Raw genomic sequence first — 20985 nt, 5'->3', positions numbered from 1 at the left:
AGGGATTGAGACTAAATTTTACAACTCTAAACCCGAGCTTAGAATCGTACCAAGACCGACCGACTCGATGAAATAACGAAATCGCGCCCCTTCCTTTTAACTTGTGTTTAAATAGTGTTTTCACTTTTGTTTACATTTCATCTTGTTCTCAAAACAATCAAAAACCCCCCATTTTTCATTTTCCATAACTCGAAAAAGAAAGCTAGTGAGTTTGCTTCGGAAATAGTCTAGAGTCCTTGTGGGATCGATATCCGTGCTTTTGCACTTTATTACTTGACGACACGTTCGCTTGCGTCGTGTAGAATTTTTCTTTAGTTAAGAAAATTCACATCAGAAGGCTTCTTCACGGATGACGAATTCTTGGAACGGAATCCCAAATATCACGGGAGATGCTCATGAAATAAGTTTTGAGGGCCACAACATTTTTCAAGAAGACGAAGAAGATCACTGAATCAAAGGTCTTGATCTCAAGTCAAGTGAGGCTGCAAGAAGCCTTCGAGATCCACCAAACAAGGGCTCACATAAATGAAAGGACTAACACAAGAGGCCATCCTGCGGTGGTGTGGGCCTTGAGAAATCCAAGGAAGACGCGATAGCCTCACCTCCCCAACTCCCATCTTAATTAATCACAGAGTGCAAATCCCTCTTAATATTTGGCGTTCAAACAACTAGAATGAGAGAGGGAATATACAACAGACAGTGTCGATGTCCAGAGAATTTGCCAAGCCCATAAGTAGGAACCACTCGAGCCAAGTTTCATGCGATGTAGCTATAAGACAACGGTTAATTCATGATAGAAATTCTACAAAGCCAAGTAGTCTGACATGCCATAGGATGAGGGGCAATAAATCAACCTACTCCGGTCAACCCCCTTGCTTTGAAAATTGACCACGCGTCGAATGCGCGAGGAGGGTCGATTATGGGACCATGATCCAAATTTATGGGACGAGCTCCACGAGCTACGAGTGACACGAACCCTTCTGGACGAACACTCTAGCTGAGGACTGTGACCACAATTTCTGCCTACATCATATAGAAAAATACAAGGGGAATAAACCTCGTAGATCATATCCAACATACTAAATTGTGTGCCATGCTTTCAGCCTCGTGCCTCTTTGAATAAGCTACAAATAGTACAAGAGCCTGGAGAATGGAACAAGATACTATCCAAAGTTCAAATGTATACAATACCCAGTTCATCGTCAGCACAGTTTTCATTTAACATATACAAAGCACACAAATTATGTAAACTTATAGTCATATCGATCTATCAATTAATTTTGAAGTCTCTTCTTTTCATTCTACCACGCCCACGCGCATAACAAGGTCACCACGGAGAGAGCTTGTTTAGTATCTATTATTTATTTTTTGACTTCCCAATCGTCCAATCGAGATTTTGCCCTTTCAACCTGCAAAATTAGTACATATCATATATATTGCTCAGAGCCACACGACAATCTTATTCCGGTAATTTAGTCTAGATAATTATTTTGAAGTTGCCTCATCTCTTGGCTCATATACACAATACTGATCGAGTGACGTGACGGGATTTTAGTCAAGTGTCAGTATTTATAATCATTCTAGCTTCAACCGTAAATAATATATAGTCTTGCTTGGCAGACTGTTACGTAACCGGCCTGATTTTTATATTGACATTTCTCTTCATATCTGACTTCATGAGATAAAGTCTGAATTACAAAAAAATTGTATTTTTCCTCTGGCCTATATTAATCCTACGTCGGTTTCATGACAAAAAGCTTATCATGTTTCGCTCACACCGAGAGTCAATGGAAACACAAAAGGTCACAAGTATCTGCGGAAAGAAAAGGACGAGTGTGTGGTGGTTTAATTTTGTTACCTCTTTATTCCAATCAGTACGAAATGTGACCCACGTTAAAATAATAGTTTGTATAAGCGTGCCACCGATCATCCCGGACCATATTCCCTACACACAAATCATCACACAGATAAAGAAAACCTAATTGAGCAGCAAAGAGTGAAATAAATTTATTACCTTAGCTCCGAGTTTGAAGGTGAAGCCAAGAAGTATACCCAATGGGACACCAATGATGTAGTAACAACCGACGTTCACATATGCCACGAATGCTTGCCATCCACACCCAACGGCCACGCCTTATACATATACATATCGCCAACACCATTAACTAAGTATATGTATTTTTGGTTTGTTAATATTTTTTTTAAGGGGTCCAAGATATAAACTCAAGTCATCAACATAAATGTGACACTTGCCCACACCACAAAACAAAAAATTGCATGTGATAAACACATATACAAAAATAAATAAATAAATAAAATAAAATAAATCCACTTTAGTTTTGAATTATGAGCTTTGTTTACTCATATACATATCATTTTTTTTGGGTAAAAATAGTTATATCTGATCTGAAATGTTTTAAATTTATAGTATAATTACCCCACCCATGTATTTTCAGCCAAGGTTAATAGTGGGCTTATTAGCCGGTAAAAACTAACTAACCACGGCGAATATATGTTGACCGGTTAAATTTAACCGCACGATTAAATTTGACCATGATTGATGATTAAATTTGACCATGATTGATGATTAAATTTAACTGTGTGGTTAAATTTAACCACTCTAACAATACTTAATCACGGTTAAAGGTTAATATTAATGAATGGACTCTACCAATATAATATCTTATGCATATATCTATATAATTAGAGATCTCTATAATTATCTACAAGACTACAATCAAACCACACAAACAAAGCCAGATAATCACACATTACAAATTTCACTTTGAAGCATCTAGTTTGGGTGATACTACTACTTTCTTTCACTTGTAAGATCTCTTTTTGTTTGAGGGTATGAGTTCAATCCTCCGAAATAATGATTTGTCTTAATTATTTGAAGTTTAAGAAATTTCTTTCTAATTGGAGAAAAACATGTTTCATGTAATTGAATATACACTATATGTAAAAAAAAAAAAAAAAAAAAAAAAAAAAAAAAAAAAAAAATCACGGTACGTATTGCAATTTGTTGCACTATTTTTCTTCGTCTTTATACTGTTAGTATTTGTTGCACTTTTTTTTCTTCTTCTTTTATAATGTTAGTATTCGTTGGATACTGATACTGTTAGAAGCCAAAAGTGAAACTTGGATAAAAATTCTCTTTATTTTTTTTTCCTTCTAGTGTTAGTATTTGTGGTACCATTTTCAATCAATTAAACATAGTGTATTTTTATTTGAAATTAAAAATAATGACATATATTAATTTAAAAAAAAACTAAGAAATTCCATACAAAAGAGTAATATATATATATATATATATATATATATATATATATCTGTAACAGCGGTTAACTGCAAATACGTAAAAGATGATCAAGATTAATTTTAACCTTTATATCGCGGTTGAAATTATATCGCAGGTAAAATTAACCTTCAATTTACCATCGACCCACCGATAGTAAAGGACACTTTAATTGGAATTCCAAAAGTTTTCATTAATTTATTTCGTGATAAAAAGACCATAAATACCCGAAAGACTTTTTTATTAATATTTTAACTCTACGATTAAACTGGTTAATATTTTAATTATCGGCTAGGTTAGTTTGAATTATAACTCGATTAAAAATAAAATAAAAAAATAGTAAAAAAAAGTTATACGGTTATAATGATCTTTATTAGTCCCCTCCGAACAAAATTTTTGCCTTCATACGCACGTATACGATTTGTAACTATAGATCTTTATCTCTCACACTCTCATGGAGAGAAAGGTACATATATCCTAAGAAAAATTTGGGGAGACGTACAGAATCCAGGCTCTTGATTCGGGAGAATGATGCAACGTGATGATATATCATAAAGCTTGAGAGGATGAAACTTCGCAAAATCAGATGCGTGTTTTGATATTATTTGAAAATCAAGTCATGACCTTCGTCGTGTGATCGTTTGACGAGTTAAATTGTCCATTTTGCATGGGTGTGAGTGAGGTCATCAATAATATGGCCGTCGACTGTCATCGATCCATCAATCGTTATCTGGTCCAAGGAAGACTGTCTTGTCTTTTTCATCTTCTTTTTTTATTCTTCCACTTTATCTATTGTGGCTTCGTTTCAACTTTCAATGGGTCCACTTGTCTCTCGACCTAGATTTCAGGCCGGGACTCACAATCTCCAAAGCATATGTTTTGTAATATTTATGACAATAATAATCAGCAATTATTCTCCTGGCTAGCTGTTCTCGGTTCTATGGTCAGGTCAAATTACATTGATTTGACGATCACTAGCAAATATAGTAGTACTCAAGGTCCTACTGACACTTGTCTTGTTACCGCGGTTTTTAACAATATTTTTATTTTATATTAAAAAGACGATTTAGTAAAAGTGCGTCACATCAGTTGACAAAGAAGCGACGTGGAAAGCTTTTTGGATCGATGTTGCTCTCCTTTAACGATGCTCTGTGACTGACGCCGTTAAAAGCGTTGGTTTTATTAGGTTAAGGACGGGTATTGGGCTAGCTCCATCATTTTCTTAAAAAATAGTTAAAGTATTATTTTATGAAGAAAAAAAATAGTCCATCATATCGAAGTAAATTCAATTAATTATTATTGTTAATTTAATTTACTTCGACATGGTGAATTATTTATTTAATAAAATAAAATTTTGACTATAATTTAAAAAAAATTAAGAAATTAACTAGTTACAACAAATTCTTCTATAACCTGACCAATCGAAACCAATGGATTAATCTTGGTGTTTAAATTCCACAAAATACAAACAAACAAAAAATGCTAATATATGACTTGTAATTTGTACCTTCAATAAATATCGATAATATACTATATATAATATAAGAATGTTCTATTAGATATATATATATATATATATATATATATATATATATATAATCTTATTTACATATTTGGTTTGCCATTTAGCCAATTTTTAGTAAGTTTTTGGTAAATAGTCATGAACAAATATTTACACGCGTATATTAATTGAAATACCTATCAAAACATTGGCTATTTACCTAAAATGTATAAAATGTTGGTTATTTACTTATAATTTACAAAACGTTTGTTAATTAGAAATTACTCTAGTTTTAGTCGCCTAGTTTGCTAATTAAGTATAAAAAACATGAAATGAGATTGAGATTGTGTAGAATACCGGATAATACAGGTTGAATGCCGTTGAGCAAAATAGAGAGGGCCAAATAAGGGGTGAGATCGGAAACGGCGCGTGAAACGACAACTCCGTCGGTGAATGCATAGCTAAAGACGTCGCGAAGTAGGAGAACCACCACTGCACATAAGAGCGCTATGAGGGACGAACTCAGCGTCACCATCGCTACCGAGAATCTCGCCGATTTCGGATGCCCTGCTCCTAGCTCGTTGCTCACTCTCACACTGGAGGTTATTCATTTTTTTCAAGGATTGGATTGAATAAGTTATTATATAAAAGCTCTTTATGTCAATTTCATAAAATTATGCAATTTATTTCATAAAATATATCAGAATTAAACAAAACTTTTTTGCACATAATTTTTTACTTATGAATTTTCTCACTTACAATATTATAGAATAAAATAAACTATTTAAGTTATTTTGATAAGGTGAAATAAATTTAATAATGTATTGTGTTATTTATTAATAACAGTGATATCTTAGGAAATCTACCTATTGAAATAACTGCTCCTATTGAATATTTTTCAAATGATCAATATATTTCCTAAAATATCTTACTCATCATTGTTATATTTTACATATCTACTCGTTGTTATAATTTACTCGTTACAATCAAATATAAATAATATTTTTATTAATATTTTAACAAGTTTTCAATATCAGTTGAAATAAACTCCAATATATATGAATGAGTAAAAGTAGTTTCGTATAGAAAATGCGTAAATATAAAGTATGTATACATGTAGTACAAACCTGGCAGCCGCATTGAACCCCACCGCGACCATGTAAACCCATCCAGATATCGTCATGCTAAATATAAAAATTAAAAAATTAAAAAAATTAAAAAAAATAATAATAATAATAATAATAAAATGTGAAGATATGTGATAAATAAATTATAAAAAAAACAAATAATTAGGTACTTTCACATTGTTATGTAGCCATTCTTTCGTAAATAGTAGGTAAATGACCACAAACATGACGTATCATTCTTGATTTGTTTTTTCATTGAAATAAAAGAGTGTTGTATTTACGTTAATTTACGCGTGTAAACACATGGATATGGCCATTTAAATAGTATTTATGAAAATTGACTATATAGCAATGTGAAAGTATAAATATGACTATATACTTAATGAACCTATAAAAGAAAACATTAGTTACGTACCAAATGGAGAGAGCGTCCAAAGCGATCTCAGGATTATCAAGCAAGCCAGCAATAAGCACCAAAATCTGAAAATACCAAGTCTCCAGACAAAGCATCACAGCCGAGGCGGCGGAGAGCTTCAAAAACTCAGGTAAACCCGAGAAAGCCCGCCACGAGAACCCCCGCCACGTGGTGCGACACCTCTCGCCAGCGACAACATACCCAAACTGGCCGATGACAATGAGCCACCAGGAGGCGCTGAGCATGAGGGACGCCCCGAGTAGGCCCCACCGTGCCACGTAGACGAGGAGCCACGTGAGAGGCACGTGTAGGGCGAGGGCGACGGCGGAGACGGCAGCGCTGGGCAGCACGATGCTCTGGGCCTGGAGGAACTTTTGGATGGGAAAGTTGAGGGCGTAGGCGAAGATCTGTGGGACGAGGCCGTAGACGAACAGTGCTGCGGCGGCGGCAATGTCGGGGGGCTCACCGAGGGCGGAGAGAAAGGGTCCAGAAAAGACGTAAAGGGCGCTGAGAGGGAAAGCGGTGGCGAGGAGAAGCACCGCCGAGCGTTGCATGTAGATTCCCAGCATCTCATATTTTCCTGCGCCGTACGCTTGCCCACACAGAGTCTCCGCCGCGCTCCCCATCCCTAGCTTAATCAAAATCATAATTCAACTTTACAAATATTATTAGGGACAATTAGGCCAGGATAGTCCACATTTCTTTTAAAAAATAGTTAAGGTTTCATTAATTTAAAAAAAATATCCCACGAAGCCGAAATAAATTAAATTGAGTATATTATTTTTTTATTGTTGATTTTATTTTATTTTATTATATATTTAAAATTGTATCATATAATCGAATGTAATTTAATTTTCATTATACTAAGATGCATGAACGGTGTTGTTAGTCGTTTTAAAAAATTATTAAATTCCTTGTGACTTACAAAGAATTCCACGTCAAAGCCCAAGCGAGGCCCACAAAGAGTCTCGATCCAGGTCCACAAAGGCTAAAAAGTCCTTCCGAGACAAGCCCACGAAGAAAAAAACTGAAAGAGGTCAAAAAGCCCGTGGCGCAACGCTCCAAACAATCATCGAGCCGCACCAGTGTGAACACAAGCCCTCGAGCATGCGCGCAACAAGCCTTCCACGCACGCCTTCCTTTCGTCCAATTCGACTTTTGAGGCTCTTTCTAGCCCTCCAACAACTATAAATACCCCTCTCCTCAGAGGGATAAAGGTACACAATTCTTTCTCAACACAATAACTCAATTCCAGAGTCGTGAAACGCTGCCGAGGACTCTTCGCACATAGTTTCACTTTGATCGAGCCCGATTCTCTTAAATATTCTAAAAAAATAATGGCACCCCAATCTCACACATATAGCAATCAGACTAATGTCGAGCGTCGGAGCGCACGTCAAAGGCACCGCCTCTGCGCCCCTCTAAGCTTATTTTCTTCTTCTTCTTACTCTCAGGTCTCCGCAACGAACGAAGAACGTTCTTGAGCTAGGAGAGGGAACTCATGACTTTTGTATTTCTACAACCCCGTTCGGGCTTGGCCACTTGATCCGGGCTGGGGTGGAACCTCCCAAAGTCTTCCATGTTGTCCAATTTCCGTCGACAACAAAGTACTGTAACTCCGTAAATTATATATATATATATATATATATATATATATATATATAACTCAAAATATTACATGTACTTATTGTAGGCTACCAATTAACATATATTTAGATATTAAAAAAAATAAAATATATTTAGATATATACATATATATATATATATATATATATGTGATCTTATTATGATTTTTTAAAGTACTAATATATACACCCTTATATTTTGTTCCTCCAGAAGCGGCTGAAGCGGCTAATTGTTGAGGAGATAGTCACGTTAGCTGACTCACTTGGCCACTTTGACCAATCTGTTAAGAGTTAATTAGATAAGAAGTTGTATAAATTATTTCATGTATTGGTATCACAAAATACACTTAACAAGAATCAATAACAAAATTCAGTTGATTCTCAATTTCTCGCTCGTTTTGTGATTGCTTGATTGGAAATCTGATTTTGTTCGGATCTCAACTTGGTATCAATGCTCCGTCAATGATGTTTGAACACATGAATGAGATCTCATCTTCATCGAGTGCGATGCATGTGAGTTTGCATCGAACTGCTTCACCGCTTTCTTTGTCTCTCAGCATGACGATCTCCGTGAAGCTCGATAGCAAGTCCTTTCTGCAATCAAAGGCCACAGTCTTCAAGGATTTATCACTGAAGCAAAAATGTGTCCGCCCGAGGCAGTGAAGAAAGTCAATTTAGAAAGAAGTGTCGTGGACGAGCTAAATCCTGCATTCGAGCAATGGATCGGAGAGGATCAGCTACTTCGCAGCAGGTTACTCTCATCTTTATCCACCTCCATTCTCAGATTTATGACTCGTGTCCACGCCTCCTTTGATCTCTACAACAGATTGGAAAAAATCTTCTTCGTGGGATCTAGGGCAAGGATCTTGTCGTTGAAGACGCAGCTACAAACAACGAAATAAAGATATGTCGATCTCCGATTACTTCGTGAAGATGGAAGGAATCGTCGATGCGTTCTTCATCACTGGTTCTGAAGCCTCGGAAGAAGAACTAGTCATGGATGTTTTGACTGGTTTGCCAATGGAGTACGATGTGATTGTTGCACTCGTGACTAACAAGCTCAAAAGCGCAAATTCCGATCTCACTGATCAGGAGTTGATTGGACCAGTAATCACGATTCAAGAAGTGCAAGTGATGGCTCTTTCACAAGAGACACGCATCGAGCAGCAGAATTCCTCTACCTCGATTGAGGCATACAACAAAATGGAGAATCTTTATGGGAACTACAGAAATAACTGTGGACGAGGAAGACGAATGGAAGAGGATGCAATAGAGGATGGAAGCAAAGCCGTTCATTCGATCGTGGTTCGAACTCCAAGTCGATCTGTCAAATATGTGTGAAGCATGGACACACTGCACTCGCATGCTGGCACACGATGGATGAATTGTTTCAGATGACTAAAAACCACTGCAACAACACAATGTCATGTCAAAGCTGGTATGCAAACTCAGGGGCCACAAACCATTTCATTGCAAAGCTCGGTGGCCTTCAACTGAGCAAATACTATAAAGGCAAAGGAAAATCGATATTTGGGAATGGTAAGACTCTTAACATTACACATGTTGGCTCTACTATTGTGTCTAGGAATAGCAAACTGAAATCCAAACCTCTAGCTTTCAAAAAATTTCTTAGAGTACCAAATATTAGGAAGAGCCTAGTTAGCATATCTAAACTGACTGTTTATAACGATGTTTTTGTTGAATTTCATCAAAATTTATGTGTGGTTTAAGGAAAAGAGACCAAGGAAAGAACTTTTTCGAGTTGTGCTTGACAATGGACTATATCTAATGTCACAGCCTGCTCAACATCCTCACAGTCAAGGTCAATCTCAATATCATTTCTCAAAATCTTTGCCACAATCTCTTAGTGTTGTCAATATAGGTCACAAAATTGAGTCTCAATGTATTCCTTGTTGTTTTATTGTTCATAACAATGTAGAGTCAAGTGACAATGTATGCACACATGTGGCTAACAATGTTACTTTAACATTATAAAAGTGGCATTTGTTGCATAAGAGGTTAGGACATGCATCTACCAAAGTTATTTCAACTGTTATGCAACATTGTAATATGCCTCATTCTATCAATAAAACGTTTAGCTTTTGTGACTCAGATCCACTTGGAAAGAGCCATGTGTTACCATTTTCTGTTTATGAAACAAAAAGAACAAAACCCTTAAAACTTATACATACAGATCTGTGGAGACCCTTTGCAATCAACTAAACAAATGGCTTTAGGTACTATATCCATTTCATAGATGATTTTATACGTTTCACATGGATATGCACTCTAAGACTCAAATCAGAAGGTTTTTAAACTTTCAAAAACTTTAAAATCTACATTGATAAAGCTTTACAAACATACATATGCACTTTACATAGTGATTGAGAATGTGAATACAGATCTTTTGTATCTTTTTATAAAGAAAATGGAATACACATGCAACATCCTTATCCACATGTTCATGGTCAAAATGAACGTGCAAAAAGGAAGCACAGACATATTTTATAATTAGGTATTACAATGCATGCACAAACCAAAATGCGTCTGTCTTTTTGGTGGGATACCTTTAGTACATCCTCTTATGTCATAAGCACACTTCCCACACTTGTGTTATAAAACAAAAGTGCATATGAAACCATGTTTCACGGAAAACAAAACTATCAATTTCTCATAGACTTTGGTAGTTTAGTGTTCCCACATATGAGACCATGCAACAACAATAAACTAGATCACAAAAATATCTCTTATTAGGCTAAGGTCGCATGAACATCACTAGAAATGCAGTGTTCAGTGAGTATGAGTTCCCATACATAGAACTGTTTGCTACATAAACTAGTCCATCTATTGAGTCAAAGTCTGTTGTTCTACTTCTACCTACTTTCAGTTTTGTGCTTTTCTCTACTCCTAGAGTTGACTGTGATAGTGATAGTTATAAAAAAAATTAGAAAAATAGCCAACTTAAACGTTTGATATTGTTAAATAGCCAACGTTTGATAAATCTTAGGTAAATAGCCATAAATGATGACGTGACTATGTATGGCAGTGGCTATTTACTTAAAATTTACGTTTGTAAATATATGAAATTGGCTATTTACCTAATATTTTCCAAACGTTGGCTATTTAACAATATCAAATGTTTAAGTGGGCTATTTTTCTAACGAACCCTAGTTATAATGTGCAAGAATATCTTGAAGCAGCAAACTCCTTGCAATATGAAGTACACTCTCTAACTACACACATATCTGAACCGGATCTACCCTACACACATGAGCCAAATCTTTCACAAACACATGAATCAGCTTTCTCTCACTCACATGACCCTCAGCTACAGCAATCCACAGCTAGCATGTCCACCATCTCACCCAATCTAGTGATTACCCTTCCTTTAGACAATCCAAATCATGCACATGTGACAAACATAACCACAAACTCCCACACCATGACTACACGCTAAAAAGTAGAAGTGTTTGAACCCAAAGCCCTACTTACCACATAACACCTGTTTGCTATTGCATATGGTCTAGTTGAACCTACAACTGTGCGTTAAGCTATTGTCAATCCCAACTAGAAAGACGCTATGAATGAAGAGATAAAAGTCCTAATGCACAATGATATTATCCTACAAGTCACAACACAATGTTGTTGACAAATGGATATTTAAGCTCAAGTTTAAAGCAGGTGGCACAATTCACAGGTACATAGCGCGACTCGTGGCATAAAGCTATGCTCAAAATTCCGGTGTGGATTTTACTTAGACATTTAGTCTTGTGATCATGCCAGGGATGGTAAGAGTGGTGCTAACTCTGGCAGTGCACAAAAGGTAGGATATACAATAGCTAGATGTAAACAACGCGTTCCTAAATTGAGTGCTACAAGAAGAGGTGTATGTGTGGCGGCCAAAGGGATTTGTCAACACAGCACAGGCTAATCATGTGTGTAAACTGAAAAAAAGCTCTCTACGGCCTTAAACAAAAGAGCCTGGTTTGACAGGTTGAGGGAAGGACTAGTTGGTTGGGCTTTGAAAACTCCAAGGCAGGCATGTCTCTTTTCATCTTTGAGAGGGATAAAGTACTGATCATTTTATTGGTGTATGTGGACGATATCCTAGTCACATGGAACAATTCCAAGGTGATATCAAGGCTCATTGATAATCTGAATACACAATTTGCATTAAAAAGACTTGGCCCACTGCATTGTTTTCTGGGAATTGAAGCATATAGAGATAAAACATGGCTCTACTTGTCTCAAGCAAAGTACATCTCTGGTCTCCTAGCAAGGCTAAAGATGACAAGGTACCAAGATGTGGTCATCCGCGTGGTGCCCTTCGTCAAACTCTATCTAAAGACTCAGGAGAACTCAGTGCAATGTCCAACATAATATCGAAGGGTAATCGATGCACTTCAATATCTAGTCATCACTAGACTAGACATTGCATACATAGTCAACAAATTGAGTCAGTTTTTGCAATCTCCCATTGAAGATCATTGGTTTATGTGCAAAAGAGTACTACGATATGTGAAGGGCACATTGTCTCATGGCATCAGCTTCAAGCTCTCCTCGAGTCTACCTCTAATTAGCTTTACCCTGACGATAGAAGATCTACAAGTGCACATTGTGTCTTTCTTGGAGGTTACCTTATATCTTGGAGCTCACGTAAGCCAAATCTGTTAGCCATGTCAAGCACGGAGGCCGAGTACAGAGAACTTGCATACATGGCAACTGAAGTCACTACTCAGTGAGCTAAAAGTCACAATGGTAGTGTGGTGTGAAAATTTCAGAGCAACAGCAATGACAACAAATCTTGTTCACCACAACAAAGCACATAGAGATAGACACTCACTTTTTGCGCGACATTATCTTGCATAAGCAGATAAAGATTAGATATGTGCCCACCTTCGATCAAACTGCGGATCTACTAACAAAAGATCTATTAGTGGTCAGGTTTCTCAAGTTGAAAGACAAGCTAAACGTGAAAGCCTCCCCGTTTAGCTCGAGGGAGCATGTTAAAGAGAAAGCTACGTCAGCTTAGAGCTGAGTTAGCTGAGTCACTTTGCCATTTTGACTAATCTGTTAGGAGTTAGTTAGACTAAGTGTAAAGCAGTTGTATAGAGTATTTAATGTATTCGTATCACAAAGATACGCTTAACAAGTATCAATAACAAAATTCAGTTGATTTTCAATCTCTCTCGTTCTGTGATTGCTTGATTGGAAATCCGATCTTGTTTCATATCTCAACTCTAATAAGTCGTATACTAATTTTTGTTATTTAAATATTCCGTACTTTTTACTGTAAAAAAAAACAATAAAAATGACTAACACTTGCACAAAATATTGTATTTGGATATACATGAAGTCATGTAATAATTAACAAGGCAATCAATATCCAACGCTATCAAAACATATTAAGAAAAAAAAAAAAAAAAAAAAAAAAAAAAAAAAAAAAGGTAAAAAAAACATCTATCAGATACGAGTTTCTTTCGTTTAGGCGTCACACACAAAGATATATTGTACTACAATTAAGCGTTATTCGGAACGTTAAAATAAGGATTTCATTTAAAAATAAATAAATAAAGAAAAACTAGTACTTAAATTAAGCGCTTATAATGATGATCCTGTATGACTAACACTTGCACAAAATATTGTATTTGGAATATACATGAAGTTCATGTAATAATTAACAAGGCAATCAATATCCAACGCTATCAAAAAAAAAAAAAAAAAAAAAAAAAAACCAGATACGAGTTTCTTCGTTTAGGCGTCACACACAAAAGATATATTGTACTACAATTAAGCGTTATTTGGAACGTTAAAATAATTATTTCATTTTAAAAAAAAATAAGGAGAAACTAGTACTTAAATTAAGCGCTTATAATGATGATCGTGTACAAGAAACATGATTCTAATAATTAAAGAACGTACTACTTTAATAAATATACAAATAAAGAGTACGTACCATGAGGCCGTAGGCAAAGACTTGGATTCCAGTATTACCAAGAGACGAAGCGGCGAGCTCGAGGTTTCCGAGGTGGCCACAGAATATCTGCGTTGACATCGACGTTACGTTGTTAAGCAAATATACCACCACCGCCGGTGCCGCCAGCTGGAAAAGCGTCTTCAGCTCCAGCCGCGCTGCCACTAAAACTCGCCGGAAGTTTCCTAGCTCTGAGTTCGACAGAGTCTCTTCTAGCTCCGAAACCATCACTCGCTCCACAGAAATTGGTTTCTCCGTGTCTAAGATCGGCCGGTGAAGATCTGACTCCATAACTCTACTTAGTGCCTGTGTTGTTTATGCGGGTGAGAGACTAGAGGGTGATATATATATATATATATATATATATATATATATATATATATATATATATATATATATATATGTATGTATATATATATGTATATATATATATGTATGTATATATATATATATGTATGTATATATATATATATGTATGTATATATATATATATGTATGTATATATTCATATAATTATAAAAAATCGTGGATCAAAACAAAATTTTAAGATAATCAAAATTTTGTCGATGACATATGAAAATGTAAAAATTATATTAAATAGTTGAATGATTATAGTAAGATAAAATTATAGTTTAATTATTTCAATATTAGAAATATAATCTAATTAATCGAATGATTTCTGTAAGTTAAAATTATAGTCTAATTATTTAATATTAGGAACATAATCTAATTAATGTCTATGTTTATAGAGTGTATGCGATTGTCTTAATTAAATTATTTTTTAAATTTTCAAATAATTAATCTAGAATTTTAAGGCAATAGGTCTAAAACGTGATCATATGTCTAACTCTTCTCGTAAAATATTTAGAATATTAATCACTTATTTATATTTATACATTATGGACAAAAAAAAGTGATTTATACATGTTAGTTGCAATTTTTCAAAACTTAATTACTTGGCTAGTATTTGACAAAACTGTAACTATTTTGCGTTTCAGTGGACCATATAATTTAGACACCCTATATATTCTGTTTGTATGGACAATAAATTAGATATGCTCAGGTGGGTTATTTTATGACATAAGTGATAGTAAAAACGACACTTATGGGATACGTATCATTTAGACGTGTGGCTTTAATTTGTACATTGCCTTTGGCAGAGGATAATATTAGCATCCCGCTGCACTCACACCACAATTTTTTAGGAAGGAAAAAAAAATCAATTAGTGCGTAGTGTTTTTATTTAATTTTTTTTTTTTTTTTTGTTACAAAAATGGACGAATCATGTGCGTTGAATACTTTTTGAGAAATTGCCCGTCACCAATTTCATAGTATTTTCTCGCTTTCCACTAAAAGACTAATTTGACCCAAAATATCACCATATATGTCAATAATGTTGACATCTATTTTTTACTTTCACTATTAGATGTCAACATTGTTAACATATCGGTGACATTTTAGGTCAAATTAATCTTTTGGTGGAAAGTGAAAAAATGTTATGAAATTGGTGACAAGTGGGTAATTTTTCATATTTTTTTAGTGATGTTTTTTTTTTCTTTTTAAAATATGATTTGATTTAACATGCATGTGACGTCTAAAAATAACATTAATATAAAACTGAATTTCTTCAAGGATTAGCCAGTCCTCTGTCAGAGAAAAATAAATAAATAAGTGAAGCTTGACGTACTTATTTTGTTTTGATATAAAAGGTCAAACACTTGGCATGATTTCCGATAATATTTACTTAGCTTAGATAATATTTCGGATTAAAATATTTACTTATTTTATTTTGACGGATTGGAAGATATTATTTTTTTCCTTAGCAGTCTCTAATCTTTATACACTTGGCATATATACGCTAGCTTTGCTTGCCAAAATTCTGTCAATTATTGGATGAAATCACGATGTGCGACACACCAGACTAATTTTTTTTTTTTGTAAAATTGTATTTTTGTGGTATGAGCTACAATTGTTTGCGGAACAATACAAAGATCAGTGACTTTTAAACACAGAAATAAAATACTGAATTTTAATTGACCATTTTACTAAAAATAAAAGTAGTCTCTCTCACGAGAGTCGTGCACTTGATATTCTGTCAAAAAATCTGACGAAAAAAAAAGGTCCAAGAGAGCCACATTTTCAAAGCTCTTGTGGTACAGAAAGAAAAATAATAAAGGCCAGTATGCCAAATAAATAAAGTTATTAGACTTATGGTACAAATAATGAGTCCTGCTTTAAAAATAGAGCTCCATTTCTATGATGTAGCTGGAACATATCAATTTCTATTAGAAACTAAGATTTGCATAGAGCATCCATTGCATCCAAGTATTACTCTACCTTTTGGAGTCATTCATTATTGCTTAGTTCCAATTAAAGCTATGAGAAAGATAATCCATGCGATGTGATTTCGGCCACGACCTCAACAAAAACCTACGAAACTTGGCTTCAGTGGAACAACGAGAGACCGTGTGACCAAGCATAAGTGCCTTGCATTCCAAGGAAGTATGACTTTGAGAGCTTCAAAAGACTGAAGAGTCATCTCTCAGGTGATCACAATGTCATCCACATTACATACAACAAATAATAATAATAAAAAAAGGGTCATCTTGAAACTTATCATAAAAGGCCTTCAGAACCAGTTTCAAAGCCCATACAACGGCTCTGCAAATTGTTTATGTTAACTTCGACATGCAGATTAATGATTAATCTAACATAGAAATACATTCATGAGCTTTTAACCTAAAAATAAATAAATAAATAAATTGTTGGATGACAGCTAAAAAAAACAAATCCCTAAAATTTGACAAAAATACATCTCTCTTTATATTATAAATATTTGGTTGCAATTGGCAATCCAAACTATCACAACCTAATTCAGACTAGTGGTATTTGTTGTCTAAAACAAAAACAATAGTTGTAGTTACAATATAAAAGCTTCGCATACTTCCTAAAACTTCTTTACAAGAAATCTTATTACACAAGCAAACAAGAATCAACCCAAATTAGGATGACGACGATGGTGATCACGATCACAACGGGATAGTAACGATCAACAAAGAAACAATCAACTCTTACTCTTTCTCTGTCTCCCTCCAATTCCCCTCCAAATTGAGTCTTCTATGGGTTTATGTTAACTTTTTCAGCGATGAGCGTCTCTTTAGCTCTGAATGTCCCCAATCCTTCTTCACCACAAAAATAAGGTTGGCTTGCTTATCACTTATCTACAAAGATTTCATCAGCAAGACTGATGAAGCAAGGAGTGTAACCAACACAGCCTTTGTCCTGTCAACTCCTGAATTCATACGGAAAAAAAAAAAAGTTAAACCCGAAACTCAGAATATTCGATACCCAGAATACAATAAAAAAAAATCGAACATGGCCCGGATCGTGAACCAAAAAACTCACCACTTTGGGCCGATGTGGCTGCAGGAAGAGCAGGAATCTTGACATCTGAATGTCCCAAAAAAAATTAAAAATAAAAAAGACATCAAAACACAGCAGAGATAGTAATTTTTTTCTTCTTCTTTAGAAATGAAGGAGATTTGGATCCCGTGGGACGTACTTTTCCTACAAGAGGAAGGAGAGACGTGAGAAGTGTTGGGCCAAGGAGCCGGAATATTGTCGTTGAGATCGCAAAGGAAGCTGATTCCGGACGTGTCAAGCGTAGCATCTGATGGCATGCTCGGCAACAGACAACCCACCTCTGTTGAAACACACATTCAAGAATACAAGGCACGGTTCGATAAATAAATAAACGTTAAAGGCCTGAGCATTTGCATTCAATAAGGAACATATAGTTAATAGGATATGTCCAAGTGATGCTTTGGTCCCTAGAACCAAAATGGCACTAGGGCTTAGAACCTGGAAAGTAGAAAGGAAAGGAACATGAAATTTCACCTACTTTTCTTGCAGTTTGAATGGATGAAAAATAGAAGGGAAAAGAAAATAAGAGGCAAAGTACGAGAGAAATGTATGTAGAGGGGGATTCCATTTTCCTTGAAAATTTGAATTCGATATGAATATACTTTTCTACAAGGAAAAAAAAAAGACTTGAGTTAATAGTTTGAGGATCATTTTACTCCAAAATATTATTTAGGGACCAAAATGTTGCTTGCACAATAGTTCATGATCTATTTGCACACAAAAAAAAAAAAAAAAAAAAAAAAAAAAACAAAACAAAACAAAACAAATTAAAAAAAAAATACCCCTACTAAATGTAGAAGCAGAAAAAGTTAGGAAGAGAAATTTTACCTTCATTTCCAACTGAGGTAAAGCGACCGGCCCAAAAAAAAAAAAAAAAAGAAGTCATCATCAGTACAAGCTATCAAACCAACTGTGGGGATAAAGAACAGAGCCAAGTGGGAAAATCGAGTGAAAAGCACAAACCTTGAAGTGAGAAATCCTTGAGGCTGATACGACAAAGACTGTACACGTCACTCGTAATATTAGACATTCTCAGCTTCGTCCCTAGCGACGTAGCACAGTCGAGAGCTTGCAAGTTTGTTATGAAACTCTGCTTCTGCAAGTGGGTCACGTAGCTTTCCATGGCCGTACAGCAAGCCGTCCGGTTGCTTATATTGTGCCCACAACCCTTTGTGAGATGCCTCGTATCGGGGAATACCAGTGGACAAACTGTACAGAAATAGAACCACAGAAATATAAACCTTTTGGTCTCTTAAAAGAACAACGTTAATCCTGCACCATGTTAAGATCACTACCTTTGTTGACGTTGCAATTAGATAGCCCGCGAAGAACTTCCTTGGCGCGAACGGGAGACAGTTTGCTCGCGAGCCACCGAACCACGATGCTCTTGCAGTCTCCGACCTTGGGCGAGACACCCGACGCTTTCGATGAGATCTTCGTGGCGGCTTCGAAGATGGCGTTCTGGCAGATTTGATCGCAGCACTCTTTGACGGGGTCGATCTTCTCGCAGGCGGAGAGAAGCGACGAGGTGTCCACGGCGGTCTCGAACTCGGCGACGGTCTTGACCGGGCACGAAGCCTCGGTGAGAGTCGAGGAGCGAACGGAGCAGATCTGCTTCAAGCTGTCGGTCGCGCCCTGGCCCACCAGAATCTGCTCGATGTCCGACAGGCAGTGCTTTGCGGTGGTCCCGTTCAGGGCGAGCATGTTCGTGGACTTGCTCGACTGTCCGAGGAGAATCGCGAGCGTCGCTTTCAGCTGAGGGCAACATATCACGTTCGCCAAAAACGGCGCGAAAACGGACCAGCAATCTATCGATGTTGTCGTCATCAGACTCGCCGCGGCCGTGAAGTTCAACACGCATTGCCCTATACAGAGACGAGTTAGGAAGGGTCAATTAGAAATTTTACTCATTCAATTTGGCTCGGGTATGAATAGGTCGTTACGGCAAAGGTCATTCGGATTCTCAGTCATTTTCTTGCGTCGTCTTTCATGTTTCTTCAATTAAATTACGACAATCCTAGTTTCTTCTTCAATTATTGACATGAGAACGAGCACATATAAGGGACAGAAGATCTGAATTCGTTGGGTTCAGGAGAAAATGGAATGAGTTCATCAGTTCCCAGTTGGGTGTAATCATCGAGTTTATTATTGTTAGAAATCGCTGAAAGTAAAGAAAAAAAAAACAAGAACAATAACACATATATTTATATACAGGGATTACCCAAAACAGGAAGAAGAAACAATGGGCAGATGAGAGGATTTTCACTATGTCAAAAACCGGTTACAAACTCGAGTGAGTACCAAAAAAGCAACTATGTCCTTTCAAAATCATACTTGTACAATTATCAATAAATGTATGCATATATGTGCTCTTAATTCAGCCTCATCCAAACAAAGAAGTGAGAGAGAGAAACCTGATAGTTTGGGGGAAGAGAAAGTAAAATTGGTATAAGGAGCGAGCGGCGAGGGAGCGAGAAGGGGAAGGAATGGCTGAGGAGCGCTGGTCTCGGGCATCGCATCTCTCTGCTGACTAAACGCTATGTGAAACTTGGTATACCCGACCGAGCTCGAACACGACTCCCCATACACTGCCACAGAAACATCACTGCTTTAACACATATGAATCCCAATCAAGATCTTCTTCTTTTTCTGTATTTTGCCCTAGAGAGCTACACCGGTAATAACCCCCAATTCATCCTTGACAACTATGAAACCCCAAACACAGGGAAATCAACATATAGACGGAAAAACTTATGGGCCTTTAGTTAAGTATATTAAGAATGTATCGCTAAGCTGAATTTAAGAAGGCAAGAAAATTAATTAGAGATTCAACTAGGAAATAAATAAATAAAAAGGATAATTAGACAATGCAAGTTGCCAAGAGTTCCCTTTGTGACCCACCACTGAAGCTCTAAGATTTAAAGCAAAACCCAGCAACGCAATTCATATAAAATAACGCGAATTATGAACCATCCAACACAGATCATACAAACCCATCACAAAAACCACCCAGACAGAGTATATCTATGTATAGAGAGAGAGAGAGAGAGAGAGAGAGAGAGCACTCACAAAATGAGAGAAGAATCAGTTTTAGTAAACGAAAAGCTCCGGGACCGAGCTCCGGAGACACCCTCTTTTTCATGCCTACAACTTTTTTGCGTCAATTCTCCCACAAAAATGGACAGAGAGAGAGAGAGAGAGAGACTTCCTTCTATGGTTTTTGGGGCTAATTAAGAAGTAAGAAGAGTGTGGGAACAAGGGTAATGCGAATAAAGAAAGAGGGATGAAGTGGAGCTGGGAAGAGAAGCCATGAATGAATAAGGAACAAGAGAGAGAGAGAGAGAGAGAGTGGGGACGGAACGCAGAATCAGTAATAGCTGTCCTTGCTTCCTAGAGAAGTAGACCCCGCTCACTCCATTTTACCATTTTTTATTTATTTAATTTTATCTATATAAAGCACACTCGCTGAGTCTCACACACATAAAATGTAGATATATGTATATATATATTATATATATGTATGTATATTAGCAGTAGAGCATTAACGCCATCATCAACTAGAATGGGGCTTTTAATTCGCACCACCACCACTTTCTTCTTCAACTCCCCTTATATGACTTTT

General features: G+C 36.2%; 2 protein-coding genes across 3 annotated transcripts; both read right to left on the bottom strand.

Moving 5' to 3' along the window:
* Positions 1-1151: 1151 nt before the first annotated feature.
* Positions 1152-14251, bottom strand: LOC149385219 (protein DETOXIFICATION 40-like). 2 transcript variants are annotated; one of them, XM_089625641.1, is made up of 7 exons: positions 13923-14251; positions 6342-6973; positions 5927-5983; positions 5157-5395; positions 2015-2133; positions 1859-1945; positions 1152-1409 (listed from the first exon to the last, which is right to left on the bottom strand). In XM_089625641.1, exons 1-7 carry the CDS (start codon positions 14229-14231, stop codon positions 1362-1364), a joined length of 1491 nt encoding a protein of 496 aa, XP_089481767.1. In that variant the 5' UTR covers positions 14232-14251; the 3' UTR covers positions 1152-1361. The 2 variants fall into 2 exon arrangements, with proteins under 2 accessions (XP_089481767.1, XP_089481768.1); XM_089625642.1 differs by having other exon boundaries at positions 6342-6969; positions 13923-14043.
* Positions 14252-16553: 2302 nt separating this feature from the next.
* LOC149385218 (putative GPI-anchored protein At1g61900) lies at positions 16554-20985 on the bottom strand. The gene is made up of 8 exons (XM_089626616.1): positions 20433-20985; positions 19778-19951; positions 18659-19228; positions 18327-18572; positions 18192-18203; positions 17503-17643; positions 17346-17390; positions 16554-17232 (listed from the first exon to the last, which is right to left on the bottom strand). The coding sequence occupies exons 1-8, from the start codon at positions 20503-20505 to the stop codon at positions 17162-17164; spliced, it is 1332 nt and encodes a 443-aa protein (XP_089482742.1). The 5' UTR covers positions 20506-20985; the 3' UTR covers positions 16554-17161.

This window comes from Urtica dioica, chromosome 9 (assembly GCF_054948205.1).
Source record: "Urtica dioica subsp. dioica isolate 48M chromosome 9, U.dioica_male_clone48M_v1_H2, whole genome shotgun sequence".
Taxonomy (NCBI): Eukaryota; Viridiplantae; Streptophyta; class Magnoliopsida; order Rosales; family Urticaceae; genus Urtica; species Urtica dioica.
Note: the sequence above shows the minus strand (reverse complement) of the source record. Positions and strands in the feature narration are given on the sequence as shown.

Coding starts and splice junctions, on each gene's coding strand:
- LOC149385218 (XM_089626616.1), bottom strand. CDS start 20,505: ATGAAAAAGAGGGTGTCTCCGGAGCTCGGTCCCGGAGCTTTTCGTTTA. Junction 19,952..20,432: donor ACTGATTCTTCTCTCATTTT/GTGAGTGCTCTC, acceptor TTTCTGTGGCAG/TGTATGGGGAGTCGTGTTCG. Junction 18,573..18,658: donor TAATTGCAACGTCAACAAAG/GTAGTGATCTTA, acceptor ATTTCTGTACAG/TTTGTCCACTGGTATTCCCC.
- LOC149385219 (XM_089625641.1), bottom strand. CDS start 14,231: ATGGAGTCAGATCTTCACCGGCCGATCTTAGACACGGAGAAACCAATT. Junction 1,946..2,014: donor CCTTCAAACTCGGAGCTAAG/GTAATAAATTTA, acceptor ATTTGTGTGTAG/GGAATATGGTCCGGGATGAT. Junction 1,410..1,858: donor GTACTGATTGGAATAAAGAG/GTAACAAAATTA, acceptor CTAATTTTGCAG/GTTGAAAGGGCAAAATCTCG.